The 23,367-nt window shown below is 53.3% G+C and overlaps 1 protein-coding gene across 6 annotated transcripts; it reads left to right on the top strand.

Moving 5' to 3' along the window:
* The first annotated feature begins 392 nt into the window (after positions 1–392).
* On the top strand, positions 393–23,227 carry FOSL2 (FOS like 2, AP-1 transcription factor subunit). 6 transcript variants are annotated; one of them, XM_067703363.1, is made up of 5 exons: positions 393–1,342; positions 8,165–8,233; positions 11,264–11,515; positions 15,953–16,060; positions 18,510–23,227. In XM_067703363.1, the coding sequence occupies exons 1-5, from the start codon at positions 1,241–1,243 to the stop codon at positions 19,029–19,031; spliced, it is 1,053 nt and encodes a 350-aa protein (XP_067559464.1). In that variant the 5' UTR covers positions 393–1,240; the 3' UTR covers positions 19,032–23,227. The 6 variants fall into 6 exon arrangements, with proteins under 6 accessions (XP_067559464.1, XP_067559466.1, XP_067559467.1 ...); XM_067703364.1 differs by lacking the exon at positions 393–1,342 and adding an exon at positions 3,513–5,941; XM_067703365.1 differs by lacking the exon at positions 8,165–8,233 and having other exon boundaries at positions 402–1,342.
* Positions 23,228–23,367: the final 140 nt, after the last annotated feature.

The following is a 23,367-nucleotide window of genomic DNA, read 5'->3' as shown; positions in this document are numbered from 1 at the left end:
TGCTGGGGAGCCGGCGAGGGAATCCCTCTCCCTCCACGTCACCCGAAAGCGAGGGAACCCGCACTCGCGTCCTCTAACGCAAATGACCATCTTTGGCAACATGCGCCAGTGGAGCAGACCAAGGGCGCGGGGCCGGGGGTGGGCTGGGGGGGGAAGGGCCAGGAGCCTCGGCTCCCCCAAACCGCGCCAGCGGTCCGCTCCCACACCCGCCACCCCCTTCCTTCCTAGCGCTGGGTGTGCGGCTGGCGTCAGCGCGGCCGGGAGCCGGGGCAGGGAGGGTGGCGCTGCGCCCGCCTCCTCCCGCGCCTCTTCCTCCTCCTCCTCCTCCTCGGCCTTCTCCCTCCGCCTCCCCGCGCGCTCCTCCCTGCAAGGTGGAGTCTGGGGTTGACGTGAGGTGCAGGGGCTGGAGAATAAAGAGTGTGGAGTTGAACTCGTGCCATTGTAGTGACTCATCTCGGGCAGAGCGCTGGGGCTCCGAGCAAACCAGCGAGCAAGCGAACGGCGTTCGGCGGGGACAGAGAGAGGGAGTGAGAGAGGCGCGGACGGGCGACACGGGCCCGTCCGGGAGCGGGCGCCGGGGAAGGGGTGCAGGTCCGGGCGCCGCAGCTGTGGCACGGGGAGCGGAGCCGCGTCCCTCTCCGCGCCGGCTCAACTGGAACCCCACCGGCCGCGGGCCGGGCGCAGGCTGCCTTCTTCTAGTCAAGTGTCCGAACCGCTCGAAACTCTGGCGGCGAGTCGGCCACAGGAAGTTTATTCTCAGCTCCTTTTCTAAAAGGAGGAAATAGAAGTTTCTCCAAGCGGGCAGCCTTTCTTTTCGCCTTTTTTTGCCCTGCCTGAAATCGGGGTCCCCAGACCTGGCAGGCTTGACTCGCCGGGCTCCTATTCTTTTTTACTTTCCAATTTTTGATTGAGCCGGCGGTCCGGGCTGAGCTCCGGTTGCGCGCGGGGGCAGGAGGGCGCGCGCAGGGGAGGGACAGAGGGACGCGCGGACTTTTTAGTGGGAGGGACCGGGTGGACAGCCGGACCCGCAGCGCTCGTAGAGCAGGAAAGAAGTGCAGCGCTCGGCGCTCGGGGGGCACTGTTCCCGGGGTGTCGCCGCCGAGGGGCAGAAGCCCGGGAGCGAAGACTAGAGCCCGAGGCGCGGCCCGCAGGGAGCCAGCGTTCAGCAGCCGGTGCGCGGCCTCGGCGAGGGCGGGGGAAGAAAAACACCCTGTTTCCTCTCGGGCCCCCACCGCGGATCATGTACCAAGATTATCCCGGGAACTTTGATACCTCATCCCGGGGCAGCAGCGGCTCTCCTGCGCACGCCGAGTCCTACTCCAGTGGCGGCGGCGGCCAGCAGGTAGGTGCGGGGCCCGGGTGCACCTGGCGGCGCGGGCGGATACCCGCCTTCCTCTCGCCGCCACTGCCTCTCTTGCTTTCTTTTCCGTTTCTTGGTTTGGCGAGAAAATTCCTACGGGCCACCATTGTAAGTTCTGGATTTTCGTCTTGTCCTGCCCACATCTCCTTTCATCCCCTCTACCCAACGCCAACACTTTTTTTTTTTTTTTAAACTGGAGCGGCGAGCGGGCTGGAACAGCCAGCAAACCCTATCCTTCACACTACATCTTATCCAGACCAGCTCCTGGAATTGCAGGTCCCTTTCCCAGGAGCCTGTACCTCCTCTCCCAGGAATCCACCTCCATTCTCCTCTCTTTCCGTGGTGGACAAAAAAAAAAAAAAATCTTTGCACCCACGGGCCCCTCCCTACATCTCGGGACCTTATTCTTGAGAAAAACCCTCTCCTTCTCTTCCCCGGCCCCCATCGGTCTTAATTTCTGAAAAATGTTGGGGACTCGGAAACATGGTTGGGCTCCTTCAAGTAATCCGGAGTGGGTGCGGGTTGGCGCTCTGGGAATCAGGTGCGAAGGTCAGGAAGGAAGGAGGAGGTCAGCCTTGATTGGCTCGGCTGCGCCTAGGTGCCCGGCGCCCATCCATCTCCTGTTAGGGTCGGAGAAGGAGTCTGCACTGCCACCAGAAGGGGCGCCTTGTGGGTCTGGGAGTACCTTGGGGCAAGGACGCCTGCAGAGAGAAGGGGGGCGGGGAGGGTGGAGAGACCTCGCTTGGGCTCCTGAGTGGTTCTGGAAGCCGAAAAACAACTTGTTTCTAAAGCAGGCGGACTGGTTTGCACTGGAGGGATTGTGCGTGCGATCTGTCTATAAATACCAGAATAAATAAATACCAGGAGGGTGCTGCTGGGTTGGTGGTGCTGGTGGGGTGCCTGTCCTCGGCAGCAGCCACCCCCCCATCCCGAGGCTTGTGAGGGAGCTGGCTTAACAAACAAGGCCGCTAGAACCTGAAACCCGCCTCAGTCAGGATCTGCAGAGTCTGTAGCCAAACTGGCTGCAGCAAGAGTTGCTCTGGTAAGGCAGTGGCCTTGGCCTCTATACGCCAGCCAACCAGAAGGGGTTGGGGTGGGCTTCCAGGGAGGAGGGACCCTGATGGAGAATAAAATGGAGACACGGTGCTCTTTGGTAACTGAAGAGGGGTATCTTATTCCAGAGTGGCTCCCCGTACCTGGTGAGTCCTCAAAACGGCTTCTCTGTGTCTTCCCTCTACCTGCCCTGGTGTCCCCATAAGCACCACTGTAGAGAGCCTAGTCTGTGCACTGAGGGTGAAGCCAGTGCACCCCTAATGATGGGTACCAAGGTGATGAGTTTCCAATTTTGTTCCAAAGTGTTTGATTTTGTTTGCTTTGCAGCCCCATTGGTGGTTTGTATTGAATCCAGCTATCGTTAGGCAATGGGTCAGAGTCATTTATAACCCATTCCCTCATTCTCCAGTTCAACAGCCCCCAAAAAGTCCCTCTCTGCCTCTCCGAACCAGGAAGGGATCTTTTGATTTCTCATCTGCTCCTTTGGCTGCCGTTTCTGTGGCACTCATCACTGAGATGTTACAACCTCGCCGCCTGGCTTTTCTCAGACCCTGGGGCCTAGATGGGAAGTCAGACCGGACATCAGTGCCCCAACTGAATAATCTGTGTCACTAGGGCTTTGAGCCCAGGATGTGAGCGGAGGCAATTCCCTGTTTTGGAAGAAAATCAGACAGGAAACCAGTGCTAGGAAGAAGGAAGAGAACTCAGTCCAGCAGAGTGTAATGGGGCCTCATTACCGAAGCAAAAAGCAGCTGTTGGCTAATTCCTAGCATGCTGTAACACATGAGGATTTTGCAATTAGTAATAACTGGTGCACGGGGTTCTTGCATATACGCCTGCCCATTCGGCCCAGCAGCTTGAGTGAGGCGCCTTTCAAACCAGAGGGATTGGCAAGGTATTGTAGTTTTGGACAAGTTTCTCAGCCTATCCACCCCTGAGGGAGGGGGTGGGGGAGGGAGGCAGGGGTTTTTTCTCTCATCTCTGTGACTTTGAGCAGAGCTGTTCTGTGGTCCTAAGGACTGACGCGAGAAGCTTTTGTTACTTCCCAAGTCTGTGACCCCACTCTGGCTCGAGGTAACTTTATTGCATACCAGATAAAACCTGTAGTCACTTTATTTCTCTCAGCTTCCTTTACGGGGAGACTTTCCTGACAGTTAGTGATGGTCCTTCTTCCTTTTGTGGCATCTCAGCGGACCAATCAGTGTAAGAGCATTCTCTGGTTTCACCCTGGGCAAGTGAATATTATTTTTCTCTGCTCTCTTTGTTTGTGGGGTCTGATATTCCTGAGAAGTTTGTTGCTGTTTACTCAACCTAGAACATTCCTCTCCTCTCTCACTTCATAAAGCTTGATCTTAACACATGGCCATGAGTTTCAGTGACTTGGGGAAGGTGGTGGGGGGCAGATAACTCTGTTGAAACCTCTGTTCTTGTATATGGCAGGAACTTGAAGCATGGAAAATATTTCCTGTTCCAGTTATAGTTTTAATCTCAGAGGTTGGTCATTGGTGATTTGATTTGTCACTAATAGTTGCACACACCTCCCCCTCCTGGCTTTTTCTTTTTATTGTTGTTGTTGTTGTTGTTGTTGTTTTCTCTCTCTCTCCTAACTTTCCTAGGAAAACACCTACCAGATATATGCCCTGCCTGGCTGCACGACTCTTAAACCGTTTCAGGCCCTGAGCATTACGCAATTCAGCCAGTTACACAAACATAGGTCATTTCATAACTTGTTTTCATCAGCTGGGCCCCCTTTTAATGAAAAACAAAACAAAAACAAGACCCAGAACTTTTCCAAGGCTGCCATTTGTCTGTTCCTCAGATAACTTGTGAAAATAAATCAAGGGGGACAGTTCAAGGAATACCAGACTAGCTCTCTTCTTTGGCAACCATCCTTTTCCAAGACACACACATACACACACACACACGCGCGCGCGCGCGCACACACACACACACGCACACAAAATTCCCCAGAGTGAACTTTTGCCAACTGTACCCAGGCTGGGACATTCCTCACATCAAAGAACTTTTACCAGAAATGACTGTGATTCCCAAGTCAGCCCCAATCATACCTCTCTAGTGCCCCCTACGGGACATTCTTAGAAGAACTATCTGGGGAATGTATTTTTCCAGCCCCAGAGAGTGTTAACCTGGTGAGTTTTCGGAATTCTTAGGATTTTTTTCTTTTTAATCCAGGACAAATAAATGCCGTATATTTAACAGTGGTTAACTAGGAGCTGCTTGACTTTGAAATGCAGTTTCTTTTCAACGTAGTTGAAAAGGGAGTGCTTTTTTTCTTTCCCTATTTTGACATCTGTCAGCACAATGTCTTCAAATTCCCAAGGCTTGTTTTCTTGATATTGTTTGTATTAGGACATTGGGAATTTTATTTGGGGAGGTGGTCTTCAGAATTGGTGGGAAGGTGGGAGGTGTATATTAAGGGTCTGGTGCCTTTTTTTTTTTTTTTTTTTTGCCTTGATCTCACAGATGTTGTAGATTAGGATCAAACGAAATGTTATCCCAGGAATTTGTCTGTTCCGCTGATTCTTGATGGTGGAAGTCAGTGTCACTGTTTCATCAAAGTGAATGGGGTGAAACTGCAGTCACGTATTGTCTGAGTGGCAGTTGAATTTTCCTATCCAAACTCCTGAGTGCATTTCCATTACTTTATTTCTGCCTGCCTCATTATGCAAGGTGAGTGTAAAGTTAGGAGGCTCTGTTTTTTTCTTTTCTGTCTTATTACAAACACACCCGAACTTACGCATGCAAATCACTGTTGTCCCCTTCATTGTTGCTCCTTGAGAAGACTAAATACTTATTTGAATGCTGTGGCTATTAGATTCAGAAAGGTTTTACAACATCCCTCTTTGGGACTGCCTTCAGCAAATTCTTTTGAAAACCCTCCCTCCTAACATATCTTTGTCTTTTGAGGGTGAATTTGATATTTGGAAGTTATCAAAAGATCTGACATATGAAGAACCAAGTGTGATGTATGAGGTCTGGGTGATCTTCTGGGTCCAAAGCAGGGTGTGACCCCGAATCCTGTTGGTCTTCATCTCAGGAGTCTTCCTGGGACAGCAGTCACCGAGACAAGGCACACCAAAAGCAGGCACCTTTGCCACCTCTACCTTATATTTCCCCACTCTGCTATACAGGAGTAAAGGTACTGATTTTGAGAATTCGGGAGGCTAACTTTCTGGTCTGTTTGTTGAAAGAAAGAAAAAGAATTCGTGTTTAATGGATGTGTCTCATCTGTGTTGTATGTGGTATCTTTTGATGGCCACAGCATTTCAAAATGACGGCAGCTGCCCTGATTGAGGCAAATATATCTGTTCCAACTCCATTCAGTAACTCTGTCCCTCTTGGACTCACTGGGCTGGAGAGGGAAGGTGTAAGACTCCTCTTGCCCGCTGCTGTCTCGCACCCTGTCACGTGGCAGTGACTTGGCCACGCTCACCTGCTGTGGTTGTAGAGAAGATGAGATGGCATCCCCTTCCCGTGGAGTGCAGAGCTGTCCCAGGATTGGTGGAGGTACAAAAGGGATCCACAGAATGGTGGAGAGAGTCCTCTCATGCTTTGGGGTGGAATTTCTGTCCAGAAGGGCCCTGGGAGGAAAGACACTGGGGAACCTGCTGGAAACTCTGTGTCGATCGCCTTATTTTCCTTGCTTTTTTCTTTTCTTCTTTGCTGTGCTTCACCCTGGCAGTTAGGTGAAGAAAGATAGCATGATTCTTTCAAGTGAACCTGACAGGAGGCAGGTCACCTGAGATAGTGTTTGTAAAATTTGGGGAAATCACGAGTTATTAGGACCATTTCCATGGTGAGCTAAGTGGCTTTCCTCAGAGAGGAACGAAAGGTCAAAGGTCAAAGTGATGTCCACTGCAGAATCTGTGAAAATTGGTTGAATTCCATATAGAAGGTTTTGGAGAACACCCCACGTTAGGTAAAAATACAGAGCATTTGAGTCAAACTGGACCTCAGCAGGGTTATTCTGGGGCATTTGAAGCAGCATTTGCCCTGCCTTCTCCTCTTCCCCAAGCCAGTCTCCTGGGATGTTGGAATTTTCCTTTTCCTGTGCTGGGAAACTAAAAAAAGGGGTTCTTAAGAGAAAGAACCCAGTCTCTTCCCAGATATGGATAATCCTTTCTGCCTGCCTAGGCAGGTCACAGGTATTCATGGGGTTCATGGCTCGAGTGCTTTGTGGCCCAGTCAAGAATCAATCTGATGGAGAAACACCTGGCTGAGGTGATGGGCCCAAAACACCAACTCTGACTTCCATCTCAAATGCCATTTCTGCCCAGCCCAGGAGTTTCTGGGATAAACCCTGCCCCATCCACATCTGCAGAAAATAGGAACCCAAACCCTACTTCCTGGACCTTTCTACAGAAGGCCGTGGTTGTGACCCTTCTTTCTGAATCCAAGGCCCTGCAGAGTTCAGAAAGGTCATTTTCCCAAATTAGCAACTGCTGGGCTACAGGGACCTGTCTGACCTGATGAAGTTGGGTGGCCCTAGGGGCCCTGTGTTCTGAGCTGTCTTTCTCATAGGCAGTGGGAGGACACACGTACTTACTGAGCGGCCCCGCAGCTCCCTTAAATTCAGGATGCTTCCGGATAAGGAGGTTCTGCTGCCCAAAGACCTGCAGCAAGGCTCGTAAGGGCTCAAACTTGGGCTTCAGGTTCTGGAGATTCAACCTGTCTAGTGAGAGTCCATCCCTTCACTCCCTGGGTTAGAAGAACAGTTGTGATTTTTTGCTTTCTCACTTCCTCTCTTTATTCTTTTTCCACTAACCTGAGCATGAGAGATGAGAATGATCCTCTAGGACAGAGGCTGCCAAACTCTGGCCCGAGTGTTTTTGTAAATAGGGCTTAAGAGAGCACAGGCACGCCCGTTAGTTTACATCTCGTCTGTGGCTGCACTCACGCTAGTAGGGCCGAGTTGAGTAGCTGCAACAGAGACCTCATGGCCCCCAGAGTCTAAAATATTTACTATCTGGCCTTTGACAGCGGAAGTTTGCCAAGATGCTCTAGGAGGTTGGTGGGGGTGGGGGGCAGTTTGTCCTTTTATAGGCATTCTTGCCCACCCAGAAGTCAACAGGATGACACAGTGAAAGGAAGCATTTGGAGGCTCTGCCAGGCTGGAATACCACACAGCCATCCAGCATCTTCGATTCTGTCCCTATAGGAGGAGCTTCCGGGGGGCTGGAGAGCCCCAGGGGAGTCAAGTGAGGGTCCTGGGTTCCCTCCTGTAGCCCCCCACTCCCAGCACACACCTGGTGCTGCATCAGGGATCAAACCACCCTAATGCCCACAGCTGGGAAACCCCATCTTGGTTTCTGTCCAGTGTTAACCCCTTCGTAGAGAGCCGTGATTTCTCCCCAGCATGACATTTGACTGATTCTTGGGTCTGTTGTCAGAGAAGAATGCCAGGCTGACTTCTGGCTTCACAGACTCCTAGGCCCTCCTCTCCTCTCCAACCCCAGTGTCGCTTTCTGAAAAATACCTTTGGAGTTGAGACAAGACACATCTGTCAGATCTCACTTAAACTTGTGTGTGTCTCAGAGAGCCTCCACCTGCAGACAAAAGCCTTCTTTATCACAGCCCCAGTCCCCTCAGGGGCTAGGACGTGTTTTCCTTGCAGTTTAGAGCCAGTGTGTTCTCCAGATGGCTTTACCTCCCTCTGAAACAAGTTGTACATGCATTCAGAGGCAGTCATTACCTACTGCCTTGTTTTTATTGCTGTCTTGTTTTGTCTAGACCAAGCCATTGCTGCAAGGAGTCTGGCTGATGGCTGGGCACGGCCTTCCGTGGACCTGCCATCACAGAGTGAGTGGACCGGAGGGCCCCAAGAGGGGCTGGGAGTCAGCCACTGAGTCCTAAGGGATCTTAGTCTCTCAGCTTTGCTTCAGCTTTTTGGCTTCCCTCTCCCAGCCTGAAATGGGAGCCCTTTTGTTTGTTTTTTTGGAAGGAGGAATGAATTTCTTGGGTGCTTTCCTGAAAGGAAAGCTGACAGTTCCCCCACAGAAGTGGAAGGTCACATTAAACCATCCTGCTGGATGCCTCGGGTGTCTTTCAAACCCAGGACCGGACTTGGGAAGAGAAACAATAAAAATGTTGGGTGCTTCCCAGGAATGAGAAGCTGGCATTCTCCCTGGGGCCACCCCTTTTGCACTGTAAGCGCACAGACACTTCCAGGGACGATGCATGTTGAGGATGGTGATGGTGGCAACGGTGGTCGTGATGACGATGAGGCCACCTTTCGCTTATTTGGAGCAGCGTTTCTCAACCCTGGCTGCACGTTAGAACCTCCTCAGGCATTTTTTTAAAGCACCTTATCAGAACCCCACCCCGAAGCAATGCATTTAGACCTGTAATGGTGAGGCTGGCTGCGGCATTGGTGTTCTTAAAAAGCTCCTCGAATATTCTAACGTGCAGCCGGGGTTGAGAGCCGCTGGTGTGCTGTTAGAGCCCGTGACTACAAGCAGCTTCCTATTTAATCCTCATGATAGTGCAGTGAGTTTGGTGTTACTACTCCCCTTTCCAGACAGTGAAACCGGGTCCTCAGTGATCCACCAGGGCCTCAGATCCAGGCCTCCTGACTCAGACTACTCCCCATTCTCCCTCCCAATCCAGCAGCCCAAGAGAAACATAGCTGCCTGGGTTTTAGTGCTTCTGCACAAACTCAGCCGCTCACGTGTTCTCACTGCCCTGCCTCCTCACAGCCAGCCCTGGTTGTCTGTTTTTCCTCCTTGAAGATCATTTCCCACTTGTATCCTTCCGTGTTCACTGCATCCTGCCCTCCTTCACACACACATACCCAGATACACCTATTACTTTTCAGTGAGCTCCGGATAAAAAGTCCAGTTGTCTTTGCCTTGGGAGGTGACTCAGAATCCATTCATTGCACTGGGCAGCTCTCCTCACGGACTCCCAGAATCCATTGCGCTGGTAACTTCACAGAATCCCAGAATCCACTGCACTGGGCAACTCGCCTCACGGACTCCCAGAATCCATTGCACTGGTAACTTCATAGAATCCCAGAATTCATTGCACTGGGTCACTCTCTTCACTGAATGCCCCTGACCTGGGGCCCCAGGGCAGTCTGGGAGGTGAGACAGCCACATTCCACTACCCAGACTAGGGTCAGGCAGCTGGCAGGGGAGTGAGCAAGGAAGGGTCCACAGCGAAGGGTCCACAGCTCCCTCAGCTGCAGTGAAGTATTTACACAAAGCAACCCGGCTGTTGTCACCAGGGGCAAAGCCCATGGTGGTGGTAGCTGCCGCTGCTGCTGACACTTCTAATCCTGGTTGGTCTGATTGGGCCAATACAGGGGAGATGCTATAGCATCCATGCTAATGGCATTGGGATTTCATCTGGGGTCAACCAGACCTGTGGGGAGTCCTGGGTGAGGGAAGGTCTGTAGGGACCCTTGGTGGGGATGACCCTGATGCTCTGTCCGAGGGCAGTGGGGATGGATACCAGCACTTAGGGCTGGATTTTGAGGCAGGAAAAAACAATGCTACAGAAGCTTGTGTTGCACTGTATTTGAGAGACCTAGCCTCTTTGTCAGGCTGAACTGGGTTTGAATCCTGACCCCACTGCTTATTAGAACGTGGCCTTGGATAAGTTACTTAATCTCTCTAAGCCTGAATTTCTGCCTCTAAAATGGAGATAATGGTAGTTCTTACCTCAGAGGGAAAATTAATGGGACAATCTAGGTTAAACTCTACCATGGTTCCTGTCATTGAATAAGTGCTCAGTAAGTGTTAGTTATTATTGTTGTCAATATTTCATCCACCAAGTTAGGGAAGAAAGGATGTGCAGAACCTTTTTGTGGAAACAGGAATTATCCAAGGCTGAGGGTTTCAGGAGGGGAGCTTTCTCCCGAAAATCTGGAAGTAGGGGATCTTTCCCTTCTCCCTCCTTCTCGCTTTCTAGTAGCTGCCCTGAAGGAAGGTCAAGCCCAGCTGCTGAGGAGCATGGCCCATTTTAGCTTTTGTACTCTGTCATCATCTTATATTTTAAATAGAATGCTTCCTGCAGCATGTTCCACAGAGCTCTGCAACGTGGTCTGGGCATAAATTAAGTGACAGGGAGAAAACTCAGAGCTAGCAGCAAAGTTTCACACAGACACGCCTGTGAGCACAGATAGATAGATATGTAGATAGATAAAGAGAGACACAGTGTGTCTGCCCCAAGCAAGATGGGGGTGAAGGTCAAGGAGGACAAGGACAGCAAGGGGAAGTCTGGCAGCAGACGCTACCACTTTCAGTCTCATGGGTCAGAGGTTATCTTTTCACGGACCTGGTCTCACCCTGATGGGGCCACAACCCCATCATGAGCCTGTTTGGAAAGTAACGAAAGCAGACATAACAACCTTCCTGGTGATCCTCGTTGCTGCAAAGCAGATGGTCGGCAAATCTCCTCAAGGGATCCTAAGCTGGTACCCTCGGGAATAATGGCAAGTGACCCAGAAGTTCAGGAGGCCCCGGGTGGAAGGCCTGCTCTCTTGCAAATGGGGGCCTAGCTGGCCTGGAGGGCTTCAGAGAGGACCTGCTGAGTGTGAGCTGCTAGGGACCACATGTATCCTAGAAGCCATTGGAGATATGACCACATCCTCGCTGAGCCAGTTGGGGATGGAGTTTCCAGGACCTCAGTCAGGGAGCAGATCTGACATGGGGGTCCCAGGAATAGTTAAGATCCCCTTGATTCTTGGATGTGCAGGAAGTCCACCCAGTGTCTTGACCTTGGCTTCCCAGGCTCTGACTTTACTTTCTGCCAGTTTTGGCCTCCTGGCTCTGCTTGTCCTGTTCTGCAGTATTTATTGGCTCAATCCTACTTTTCTCCTCATTTCAGAAATTCCGGGTAGATATGCCTGGCTCAGGCAGCGCCTTCATCCCCACCATCAACGCCATCACGACCAGCCAGGACCTGCAGTGGATGGTGCAGCCCACGGTGATCACCTCCATGTCCAACCCGTACCCCCGTTCGCACCCCTATAGCCCCCTGCCGGGCCTGGCCTCTGTCCCCGGGCACATGGCCCTCCCAAGACCCGGCGTGATCAAGACCATTGGCACCACTGTGGGCCGCAGGAGGAGAGATGAACAGGTACAGTTCCTATCAGGAGCCGCATTCGTGGCTTTCCAGGCCTTATAACGCAGTGTTTCTCTGAAGACTGGCAGGGAGCGGGGTCGACGTTCCGGGAGCGCTGGGGAGATGAAGGAGCTCAGGACCAGTGGAGGCAGAGCTAGAGACCTGAGAGTCAGGCATTTCGCCTGTGTCCCTTAGAATCTGTGTCGTAGTTTCCTCAGCTGCAAAATGGAGATAGCGTCTTGCTGGCCAGGACTTGCTTCCAGCCGAATGAGATCATGGTGGGAAAGCACATAGTGAGTGGTGAGGCGTCAGCACATGGGCAGGACTTAGGCCCTGCCTATAGCAGTATCATTCTCTGATAACTTGGTACAGGGGCCACAGGACAAGCAGCCAGTGAACCCTGGCTGGGAGCTTTCTGGGGAGTCCTTAACTGTCTCCCAGTATCTGGTAGACACCCAGCAGTCCTAAAGGCCCCCGCCCCTTCTAGACCAGTACTGCCCACACTACTTCCATTCTCCCTCCATGGTTCAGGCCTCCAACTCAAGGCAGGACCCCGTTTCAAGTGCCTGGGATGCACATTCCGGAAGTGGAGGGACGCTGGGGTCTTTGGAGTCTGCTCAGCTGCTTGAGCTCCCGGGGCTGGGGGGGGAGGTGGTCAGATATCATCAGCCTTTTTTTTCCTCAAGGGGCTCAGCTTTGAGCAGGAGTCAACCTGGCTGAGAGAGACGCCAGCAAAGGGTGGGGCCTCTGCTCTCTAGGTAGCATCTACCCAACACTCAAAAGGCCCATTGTCTGTATTAACAGATTACCAGGGCAGCGATGGCCCCCTGCTTCCCAAAAGAGAAATCAGAGTCATGCATAATTCCAGAAAGGAGGGAATGAGCCTTCCAAGAGCCCCATCTGTCCCCCTTCACAGATGACACAGCCAAGGCCTGGACACAGCTACCTGGGGCTACTTGGCAAGTGAGTGGGGAAGCGTGGCCTAGAACCAGGCCCCTGGACCCCTGTGCGGTGCTCTTTCTCCAGCACCATGCCACCACAAGTCCAGGGAAGGGAGATACTTTGGCAGTAGAATCCCTTTTTCAAATGAAATGTTAGCTTGAAGAATTACTTCAGTTACAGCTTTGGAACCCCTCCCCATTTCAACCACTGTCCACCTCCACTCCTTGTTCCAATCCAAGGACCTTTCAAACGTGGTACCCAGTGGATAATTGCAGATCCAGTGCCACTAGTCCCCAGGACACTTAGAATCACAAGGGTCACTGCTCTGAGGAACCGGAAGCTTTCACAGGAGCCCCGTTCCTCTGAGGAAAAAGCTGGGCCTTGTATCCATTACATGTTGGTTGGTTCTATTAGTGGCAGGGCCCTGTGCAGGGGCAACTTGGAGGGGTGTGTGTAATAGACAGTAACAGACACAGCTCCCGGGTGCTGTCTGCTGCTGGGGCAAATGGCCAGTATCCCCCTCACTGCTGCTTTCCATACCTGTAGTTATAAATATTGCAGTAGCAGTGATCCTAAGGTCCTCTATAAATGTGCCTCCTTCAGGGAGCCCAGGGTGCTAAGCTTTGTAGCCACTGACGATTTGGATTCTCCCTGTATGTAAGGGACCCCTGAGTAAGAGCCAGGCTTGGGAGGGACTCTTGGGATAGCAGGACAACAAAGCAAGATGTGCTGAATATTCTTCATCCTTTTCTGGACCTGGCTCACACCAAATCTAGAAGTTTATATCTGGAAGAGACTTTGGAGACCAGCTTTTCTATAATTTTCAATAATTATAGAAAATTCAATAATTTTCCCTCTGCACCTATTTTACAGATGAGGAAACTGAGGCCCAGAAAGAAGGGCCTTGTCCAGGCTCACACAGTGAGTTAGTGGCAGAGCCAGGACTGGAATCCACCTCTTTTGACCTTCAGCCCTGTGGTTTTCCTACCGCACCACCTAGGCGTGCCCTAAGACAATTTGGAGAATTTCCTTCCTTTTTTGAGAGGGAAAGAGAGAGCCAGAAGTGTTTTATCCCATGTCAGTTAGGAGTTCAGATAATCGTCTGGCAGCTTGGAGGAAGCCTAGGTGGTGGCATCCTAGAACCTTGGCTCTTTGGGTTCCTAGCCCGAGGGTCTTTTCTCAGAGGCTCACTTCCGCCTTCCCAGCCTCCCCCAGGGGGAGGAACCTGTTACCAGGGACTGGCCTGGTGCCTCACTGCCCTCCTCCGTAACCTGCCCCAGAGGCTCCCTCTGAGGCCAGCAGTGGCGGGGAGGGGCGGGTGTGTGTGGCTTGTGGATGGGTATGTGGTGGTGCTGACACACTCAAGTTGTAACCGTGTTGTCACCACCCCTGAACACTTCCTAAGCCTAGAGCTCCCACAAGTTGCCCCACACCTCACCACATAGGGGCGAGGCTTCTAGGGCAATTGGGAGGTCAGAATTTGTCCAGAAGCAGCCAAGGGGGAACGGAGGCCAAAGTGGACCAGGACCAGCTCTCCATCTTTTCTGCTCCTCATCAGTGAAGGAGGAGGGGGGCTAGCTGGGCCTCAAGGGGAACCCTGGTAGCCTTTCAGTGCTGAGCCCTGAACCCACGACTGCAGCAGGGTTACCCTCTTGGACTCAGGTTGAGACAGGGTTAGGAGTAGCCAGTATTCAGGGCCTTGGCCAAGTGGCCTTGTGACCTCAGCTGGTCTCCACAGAGAACAGGGTGCCTGAATCTGTGGACTCTGGGTCTCCAATTGACTTGCTGCTCAGTGAGTGCAGAAAAGGCATCAGAGAGGAGACCTCTGAATTGCATCTTCTTCTTTCTAGCACTTTCTAGTTTAGAGAGGACTCTCACACTGCATCTCATCTGATCATTGCAGAAACGTTGTGGAAGGCAGGGCAGGTCCTATTAACCCCATTTTACAAATGGGGCTCTGAGGCTCAGAAGGGTCAGTAATCTGTCCAAGTCCACCCAGAAGTGCCACACCTGCGTTTGGCTCCCAGCTGCCTGACGCCTCTCAGAAGGGAGACCGTGGAGCCAACGGCTCTTTGGGTTCCTAGGCAGAGGAGGGGCCTAAGGAGGGAAGTAGAACCGGGACTCCAGCGTGGACTCCAAGACTGGGTCTCTGGAAGGGGCCTGAGGACTAACAGAGATGCTACTGGCTGGATGGGCTCAGGTCAGTGCGCACCTCCTGGAGGCTGCTGCAGTGATGCTGTGTCCCGTTCAGGACGTCACAGCCACACACCTTCAAGGCTGCAGGGAGCGTCCTGGGGACTCTGGCCTGGGCCCAGCCTGGGCAGTGGCTCCCTCCCTCACAGGATGGCTGGTGGTCCAGGCAGCATCCGTCAGTGGGGCGGCTTCTCTCTTAGCCCCTCCAAAAGTGGCTTTGGCCCTTTCCCCATGTATCCCTTGAGGGTAGGACTCAGGTCTTATTCCCCCAGAATCTTCTAAGCCCCAAGTACTGTACTTGGCATCTTGTAGGGGTGCCGTCAGTCTGATGACTGAAGGGGTGGTCTGTCCTTTTGAACTGCTTTCTGCCTTGGCCCCCAGCCATCTCCTCACACCACCTCTGCGAGGGGCTGGTGGCCCTCCTCTGGAAGGAGGGCTCTGTGTAAGCAGAGTGTCAGCCCCGATGGTGGGGGCAGAGTTCTTGCCCTGTGGCCTGAGCCGCGGGCCCCTAACCAACCTCAGTGTGAGGAGCTGCGGGGGGATTTGTGTTCACTTGGTCTGTTGACAAACCTCTAAGCCCTCACACTGTGCCTGGCGTGCAGAAGGGCTCATTGGCTGAATGAGTGGATGTGGTGGGCAGCAGGGTTTAACCTGCCTCAGGGCCCCTCCTCCTTTCGCTGGTCCCGTCCAGCCCGGCACTGTGCCAGGCTCACGGGTGAGTCCTCGGGGTTGAAGTGTGAGCAGCCAGCACTCGAGGGCTGGCAGAGGGGCTTGGGAGTGGGGTGGCCCTCCCTCTGGCAACAGAACATGCCCCCCTGGGTGCTTCCTACTCTGGGCCCAGCTACTTAATCACGTGGAGATAATGAGGCTCGCAGAGCAGGCAGGGTTATGGGGAGGAGTAATTAGGCGCAGAGTGGAGGAAGCTGCGTAAGTGGGTGGGGCGGGCCTGGCACGAGGGGACTCTGCGGGAAGCAGTCCCAGCCCGTTCTCTCGGGCCTTGGCACTGAGTCAGGGCTGGCCTGACACGTGCTGCCATCATGCTTGGGCTGGTGAGTCCCTGACCCATGGCTACCCTGTTCTCCCTTCAAACACGCGACATCACCTTCCAGGGGGGGTTCAGCTCTAAGCGCCCTCCCAGGCGTCCACACAGCAGTGAGCCGCGTGTTCTGGGCCTCTGAGCCGCGCTCCTCTTGCCTTCGGCCCTCCCCTCCCCAGTTCCAGAAGGGCTTCTTCCCCTACTTCAAATGCAGTTAAAAGCCGAAAAGGTGGTGAGCCATTTATCCGAGCCTAACCGTGATCCTTGACCTTGGCCTCTAGCTGTCCCCGGAAGAGGAGGAGAAGCGTCGAATCCGGAGGGAGAGGAACAAGCTGGCCGCGGCCAAGTGCCGGAACCGCCGCCGGGAGCTGACCGAGAAGCTGCAGGCGGTGAGGAGCTCTGCATGGGGCGGGCGCATTTCTGGGCGGGCCAGAGCAGGGACCCCAGGGCTCCCGGCCCTCCCCTCCTCCTTGCCCCTAGTGGCTGACATGTGAGTCCGTGCAGACAGAAACATTGCTTCCTTTTAGCACAGGGGTCAGCACTGCCCTGATTAAAGGAGAGGGCTGGGGAGAGGGAGCTGGCCTTTAGCACCGGCCTGGGCCCAGAGAGAACTGGACAGGCTTCTTGGGCCTGGTGCCCTTTCTCATTCAGCACCTGTGCAATCCCTGCACTGAGACCTGCTGGGGCTCCTGGGTGAGGGGTGGCAGAGGGTGTCGGCATTGGCCCAGGAGCCAAGGCGAGCCCAGACCTGCCTCCTCTGGGGCTCCTCTTCCCAGGGTGCCTGCCACCAGCAGGAGTGGCCCGGCCTAGCTTCAGCCATCTAGTTTGGGCGGCGAGCATTGTGGGGGACTGCTCTCTGGGCTCCTTCACCCCTGCAGGGGTCGTGACGCTCTCTAGGTCTCATGGAGATGGGTCACGTGCAGCTGAGTTGTACTGTCTTGGGGTTTTCTCATATCCTTCGTGGCTGGGAGGGTTCCCTGCCTCTGCCCTGAGCCTGAAGCTGTCACCTTGGTACCTCCTTCTGCCTTTGTGAGTCATTCTCCCCTGCTGCCTAACTGCCCACACCTGGGGGCCCGTGGCCCTACCCCTCCCTCTCAAAAGCTTGACCTGACCAACGTCACATAACTCCCTCCAGAGCCCCGCCCTCCAGGATGGGCCGTATGCCGTGTGGGGGAAGCCCAAAGCCAGGACTGACTCTCCTGGGTGGAATGTGTTCAAAGTGAGGAGATGAGGGAGACTCCGTCGGCAATCCTTGCAACGACCAGCCAGGATGGTGCTTTGGAGATCATTGCCTTGCACGTCCTATTACTTTATTTAATCCTCCCAGTTACCATTCACCGGCTTCTGCTTCCCTTTGTCCATCCTGGAGCCCTCGCTCGTGGGTCTTGAACATGCACGGCGTGAATCGCGCGGTGCCTGTAGTGGTGCCCCGTGGCGGCGTTAGAGGCGGGGAGGAGGAGTGGCGGTGCTCCGATGTCACGCGAGGCGGATCCATGAGTGCTCAGCACTCCCCGGGGAGACTCCCCCAGCAGAGCCCTCCCTACCACTGACCTTGCAAAGAGCCATGCCCCCTGGGTCTCCCCCAGGTGCTTCTGCCACCAGCCCCAGAAGAGCCTGCCCCCCTGAGGCCCCTCAGCTTTCCCCCACCTCCCTAGAAGCCTCACACCCAACTCCCCCGCGCCTCCCCACCTACGACCCAGCCACCCAGGCCCTGAGCCACATCCTCCACAGGAAGCCTCTCATAAGCTCATGACATTCGTCAGACCCTTGAGACAGATGGAAACTTTTTTTCACTTCGGAATGTGCTGTACTCGGCTGCTTAGCGAAGCTCTGGCCCATGTCATCTCGTTCTCAAACAGGAATCTGTGTTCGGGAAAAGTGGGGAAGAGGCTGGTGACACGTGCCTTTCCGTATTCCATAACGACCCCCTGCATGTGCATCTGTTGCTTCTCTGGCTTTGTGTGAAAGGAAGGGCTGAGGTCCATGCCAGCCTCACGTGCCCGCTCAGGCTGGCAGGGGTCTCATCTGTTAAAGCTCGGGGGCTGAACTGAATGTTCTCCCGGGCTTCTGTGAGTCCTGAAACATATGCTTTCTACTTAGAGCAAAAAAGGGAAGAGGGACGGTGAAGATCCAGACGGGATGCATTGAGATCTTCCTATAAGCTGGGCACTGTCCTGGGCTTGTGTGCGCAGACAGAAATCTGCACTGCCACGCAGCTTAGAATTTAGTGTCCATGTGTCCACGGCGAGCGGGATGGGGCTGAGGAGGCACGAGGAGAGAGGGGTGGAGCTGCATGCTGTGCCCCCTTCCCCCACCGGATCTCACTATTACTCACCCCTCAGGCGTACCGGGGGGCGGTCCTGGCACCAAGGCAGAAGAGCGTAGTAGCATGTGGACTCTGGAGTCAGCTACATTGGGGTCAAATCTGGGCTACCCTACCTGCTTGCTCTGTGGCATTGGGCAAATGATTAAACCTCTTGGAAACTCAGTTTCATCTGCAAACTGATACCTGCAGGTTGCTGATACCTGCTTCAAGAAACCGCTAGGTTGAATGAGATAATGCCTGTGAAATGCTTAACACAGTGCCTGGCACAAAGTAAGTGCTCGATCATGACAGCTACGATCGTTAATTCACCCTTCCTCCAAGCTGACTTTCCTCTTCTCTCAGTCTGGAGCTTTGGAAACAAAAGGAAACCTTAAACGTGCAGGTGGGCTGTGAGCTTGCTGCCTTCATGGTCTGTCCTCTGAGCACATGGCTGGCTTTCCCTTTCTCAGCCGGATTTGACAACCCCCCAGCGCAGCCCCTGCCGTCCCTCACGTACCCCTCTTCCCCTGCAGGAGACGGAGGAGCTGGAGGAGGAGAAGTCGGGCCTGCAGAAGGAGATCGCTGAGCTGCAGAAGGAGAAAGAGAAGCTGGAGTTCATGCTGGTGGCCCACGGGCCCGTGTGCAAGATCAGCCCCGAGGAGCGCCGGTCACCCCCGGCCTCCGGGCTGCAGGCCCTGCGCAGTGGGGGCAGTGGAGGGGTAGGCGCCGTGGTGGTGAAGCAGGAGCCCCTGGAAGAGGACAGCCCCTCGTCCTCGTCGGCGGGGCTGGACAAGGCCCAGCGCTCCGTGATCAAGCCCATCAGCATCGCTGGGGGCTTCTATGGGGAGGAGCCCCTGCACACCCCCATAGTGGTGACCTCCACTCCTGCCATCACCCCGGGCACCTCGAACCTCGTCTTCACCTACCCCAGCGTCCTGGAGCAGGAGTCGCCTGCGTCGCCCTCTGAGTCCTGCTCCAAGGCTCACCGCAGAAGCAGTAGCAGTGGGGACCAGTCGTCAGACTCCTTGAACTCCCCGACTCTGCTGGCTCTGTAACCCAGCTCCCAGGGGCGTCCTCGTCACTGCCTCCTTCCCAGGGACCAGCACCTTTCAGCACTCCAGGGCCACGAGGGTAAGAAGGGGACCCTGCCAGAGAGCTTCCTGGTTCTGGGGAGACCCAGGTGGGATTTGGAAGTGAGGCGCTGGAGGACTTGGACGATCTCTTGGAAGTCACGGGACCTCCTCCCTCGTTCATCTTGCAAAGCAAATCCTGTTTCTTGAAAAACGTTGGACAACTTGGTTCGGCGGACCCGGGCATCTCTCTGGCTTCTGAAGAGCCTGAAGCTGGTGTGGACCATTCCCGTCCCTTTGTCACGACATGTCTCTGGAGTGATGGTGTCTTTCTCTGCCCCACCAAGCATGCTCAGTGCCTTTTGGTTTCACCTTCCCACTATTTGCCCCTTCCTTCCCCCAGTGTCAATTTCACTTCCTCTTGGTTTTTATCAAATTTGCCATGACATTTCATCTGGGTGGTCTGACTATTAAAGCTCTTCATTTCTGGAGATGGGGCAGCAGGTGACTCTTCTGCTGGGGCTGACTTGTCCAGAAGGGGACAGTCGATGTGCAATACAGAACCTTTCCTCCCCTGACACTCCCGGTCCACCACCATCTCCAGAACCACCAGCAGGGCTCCCTGAGCTCTCGAGGAGATGCCGCCACCGCTGGGAGGCTCGGAGGACCCTTCCTCCCCATCCTCGGAGACGGCTTTTGGAGGAGCGGCTTGGCCAAAAGACAGGGTGTGAGTGAGACAGCCGGGGCACAGATTGGGTTTGCCAAATGCCTAATTACCGGGCCAGGAATAGTGCCAACAATCCACATGGGTGTCTTGAGTAGGACGTCTCCTGTAATTACTGCCTCGGCGTTCTGCCCCGGACCCTTCTCTCCGGACCAGGGAGGCATCCCTCCCTAGGAGCCACAAATCACTCCAAGTCCCTGCCGGCTCTGCCCTCCTCCACCCTGCCTCTCAGGGTGATGCCACCCACGGAGGTTTAATGAGCGTGGGCCTGGCCCCTCCCCAAGCCTCAAAAGCGCCTCTGCTGTGGACAGAAATGCAGGGGGAGGAAGGAGGGAGGCAGTCGGAGTGGGGTTCGCCTCGCAGCAGCCCCAGCACCCGCTTCTCACCTCTCACCCAGGTGCCTGTTCAACCCCCTGTGGCCGTCTGCTACCTAATGGAGCTAGTGCTTTTGCTTGTACACTCCCCTGCCCCTCACCCCAGCGTGCTCCTCAGATCCATCAGCCAGTTGTGAGCAGCTGGCCCAGAGCTGTCACTGTGGCTTGCAGCGTACATGCCATGCTTGGGGGCTGCTGAAATCAGAGAGGAGATGTGTTGCTTCCCGCTGCAAGCTAGCTGCTCCCTTCCCATGGGGTGGGGGGCAGGGAAGGGGTCCTCCAGCCTCGCCAAGAGCACAGCTCAGCAGAGCTCAGCGTGGTCCCCACCTCCCACCCCTCAAAGCCTTTTTCTCCCCAGGGTTGATCTTCCAGAATGAGCTTCTGCTGGGCTAGTGCTCTGAGGGAGACCCCGCTATTGTGATTCAGCTCTAGAGATCATTGGATGATAATTTAAAATTATATAGATATTATTTAAATCAACCCAGTGGGGGTTAGAACTCAAAGTTGGACTCCGGGGAGAGAGAGAGAAAGAGAGCAGTGACATGGTTCCCTGTTCCCTATTCCCTTCACGTACCCAGGCCTGGCACGCGGGCTGGCATTTAATGTCCATTATCCACTTGCCATGCACTAGACACACAGAATGGAACAGCCAAATGCCTAAAATACACAGACTGCTGTGACTGGGAGTGACGTGTGGAGAGATAGGGCATGAAGAGAGAGGAGATTAAAAGAAAAAGTATTTTGTCCCCAAATGCTTTAAAAATGTTATTTCCCACATTCCTTGGCTGTGACACTGCCCTCCCAGTTCCCCAGAAGTTCTGGGCGGGGCGCTCCTAATAAGATTGGGCCACTGGGTTTCTCTGGCTTCAGATTAATCAAGGACGCGGAAGTCAGCAAGGAGTAGCAGGAGACGGGCAAAGAGAGCTGGGGTGTGCTCAGCTCTGAAAGGCTTAATCATCTCAAGTGGTGTTTGTGGCCAATTGGGAGCTATTTGCTTCTTTTTGCATATATATATATATTTCTTAAACGAAGCTGCTTTCTGGTGTTTTATTTCTAAAAGTCCCTTTGTGCCCCACTTTGCACAGCCCTGATCCCAAGGCAGGTCCCGGTATGTGACTTGGGGCCGGGCTGGACATGCCCGAGACAGTGTCTGGCTTTCGTTCCGATTTCAAGCTGCGTTGGCTTTGGGACCAGCAGAAAGCAAAAGCCCAGCCGCCTCTCAGGATCTTGAGGCCTCCGGAGCCGTGTTTCTATTCAGGACCCTCTAGCTTTGTTCTGGGAGGTAGTCTGGCTTCCCCAAAGCCAGAGGTTATTCGGAGAAGGCGGAATGTTCACACCTAACACACTAGTGTACCCTCAGTCACTTCCTCCTGGCTGTTCTCCAAGTTCACACCAGACCCAGGCCTGCCTCCTCCTCTTCCCCCTCAGGGAGCAGCCGCAGCGGGGAGGCCTTTGTGCTCGGGCAGGGAACCCTGTGCTCCCCCTGTGTCCCCAGCCGTGAGGCAGCTGGTGTGGACTCCAGTTGGGCTGCAGGCAGCTCTGGGATGGCATAGGGCAGGCACCCCTTGACAGGCTGGTGTGAAACACACCGTCCCCTTGGCCACCTGGCTGGCCTCTCTGGGAATAGTCCTCTTCCTGGCTGGGTGGATGGGGACAGCTGCTGACACAGGAAAGAGAGGAGATCCCAGGTGAAGTTCAGGCGATTGCCAGAGCCAACTCAAAGCAGAGAGTTCATTGAGGACGTTTCCAGAAAGAAGTCATTGTTCTGCCTGTGAGACAGGCCAGGTGTCTTCACTGTGCCCAATAACACAAGCATCTCAACGCCAAGAACCATCAGAGGCTACTGGTTCCCTTTCTCAGGCTTTGGGGAAAGGAGTCTCCTCTCTGCTCCCACATGGCTCCACTTTAAGGATGAGCTCAACTTCCAGGCATTGGGACTTTTCTCCCATTTCCCTGATGGACCACCAGTGCTTCTTGCGGTCTCATCTTGTAACTTTTAGGTTGATTTCCTCCTCTGATGAGACATCCACGTGGCCTCTTTAAGAAGGAAAAGAATAACACCTACTATGTGCCAGACGATGTGTTAGGCACTTATATATATATATATATATATATATATATATATATATACCTTCTTTAGGGTGAGACTGAGCCATGAGGACTTCCCTTATTAAAAGCCCACAAGTAATGAATAAACAAAAACACTTGGAGGTGAGAAGGTCTTTCTCCAAAGATCCGAGGCAAGATTGCCTTCAGTCCGAGGTTTGTTCTCAAAGACCCATCCCCTACAATATCCTTCCACCTCTAAACTTGTTTTCCCTGGGATGTGCTCCTTTGCACTCTTCAGATGGTTGACCTGAGTTTTATAGAATTTGTGGACCAATAGGATACGTGGTGTGTGTAACTTTCTTTTAAAAACTTAAGTAAAGGGGTCTTGCTATTTTCTGCTTGTTGAGTCTTCTTGGCATTCATCTTAAAAGCCAGCATCTCACTATTTATTGACAGGTCGTGTGTGTGTGTGTGTGTGTGTGTGTGTGTGTGTGTTCGTGTGTACATTTCTAAGTGTGCCCATGTCCTCCTGCACCTTTTAAAAAGGAAACCCAGTCACCCCACTACCTATTTGACATCTTTTCATGCTTCTAGTATTTTGGTCATACATCAAAAAGGGTTTTAATTTTCTAACGCTGACATGTTCAGGAGGAGCTGGGTCAAATTTTGAGCGGGGCGTGGGAAGGGGAGGGGGAGAAGAAATTGACATTTATTTTATTATTTATTTTAAATGTTTACATCTTTGTGTTGTACCAAGCCTGAATAGAAACAGATAGCATTAAAATGCTTAGTTCCTCTCTCCCTCTCTTTCTTCTTTATAATTTTTTTAAAAATTTAGGCTAATGATACTTCTTTTGTTTCTAAAATGATTTGTGACTTGTGCTGTATAAACTGTATAAAAAAAGGTCTGTTTTGAAAGATGGACTGTCATTCCTCTAGGGACAGGGGTCACCAAGAAGTCTACATTGTAAGAGAACCTGCCCTGTTCCTCAAAAAATTATTTTCTCTGTATGATTAAAAGTTTATTCCATTTCTTTTAGTTTGTGGTTACTTGATATTGAGGAAGGAAATCTTCACCTTTGTATAAAGAATAGGTATCAGGGTGTCTTTTCTGCAGTGAGAGATGTATATATAGTATTTTGGATATAGTAGACAATCATAAGCTTTGTGCATC

Source organism: Pseudorca crassidens, chromosome 14, assembly GCF_039906515.1.
Source record: "Pseudorca crassidens isolate mPseCra1 chromosome 14, mPseCra1.hap1, whole genome shotgun sequence".
NCBI lineage: Eukaryota > Metazoa > Chordata > Mammalia > Artiodactyla > Delphinidae > Pseudorca > Pseudorca crassidens.
Note: the sequence above shows the minus strand (reverse complement) of the source record. Positions and strands in the feature narration are given on the sequence as shown.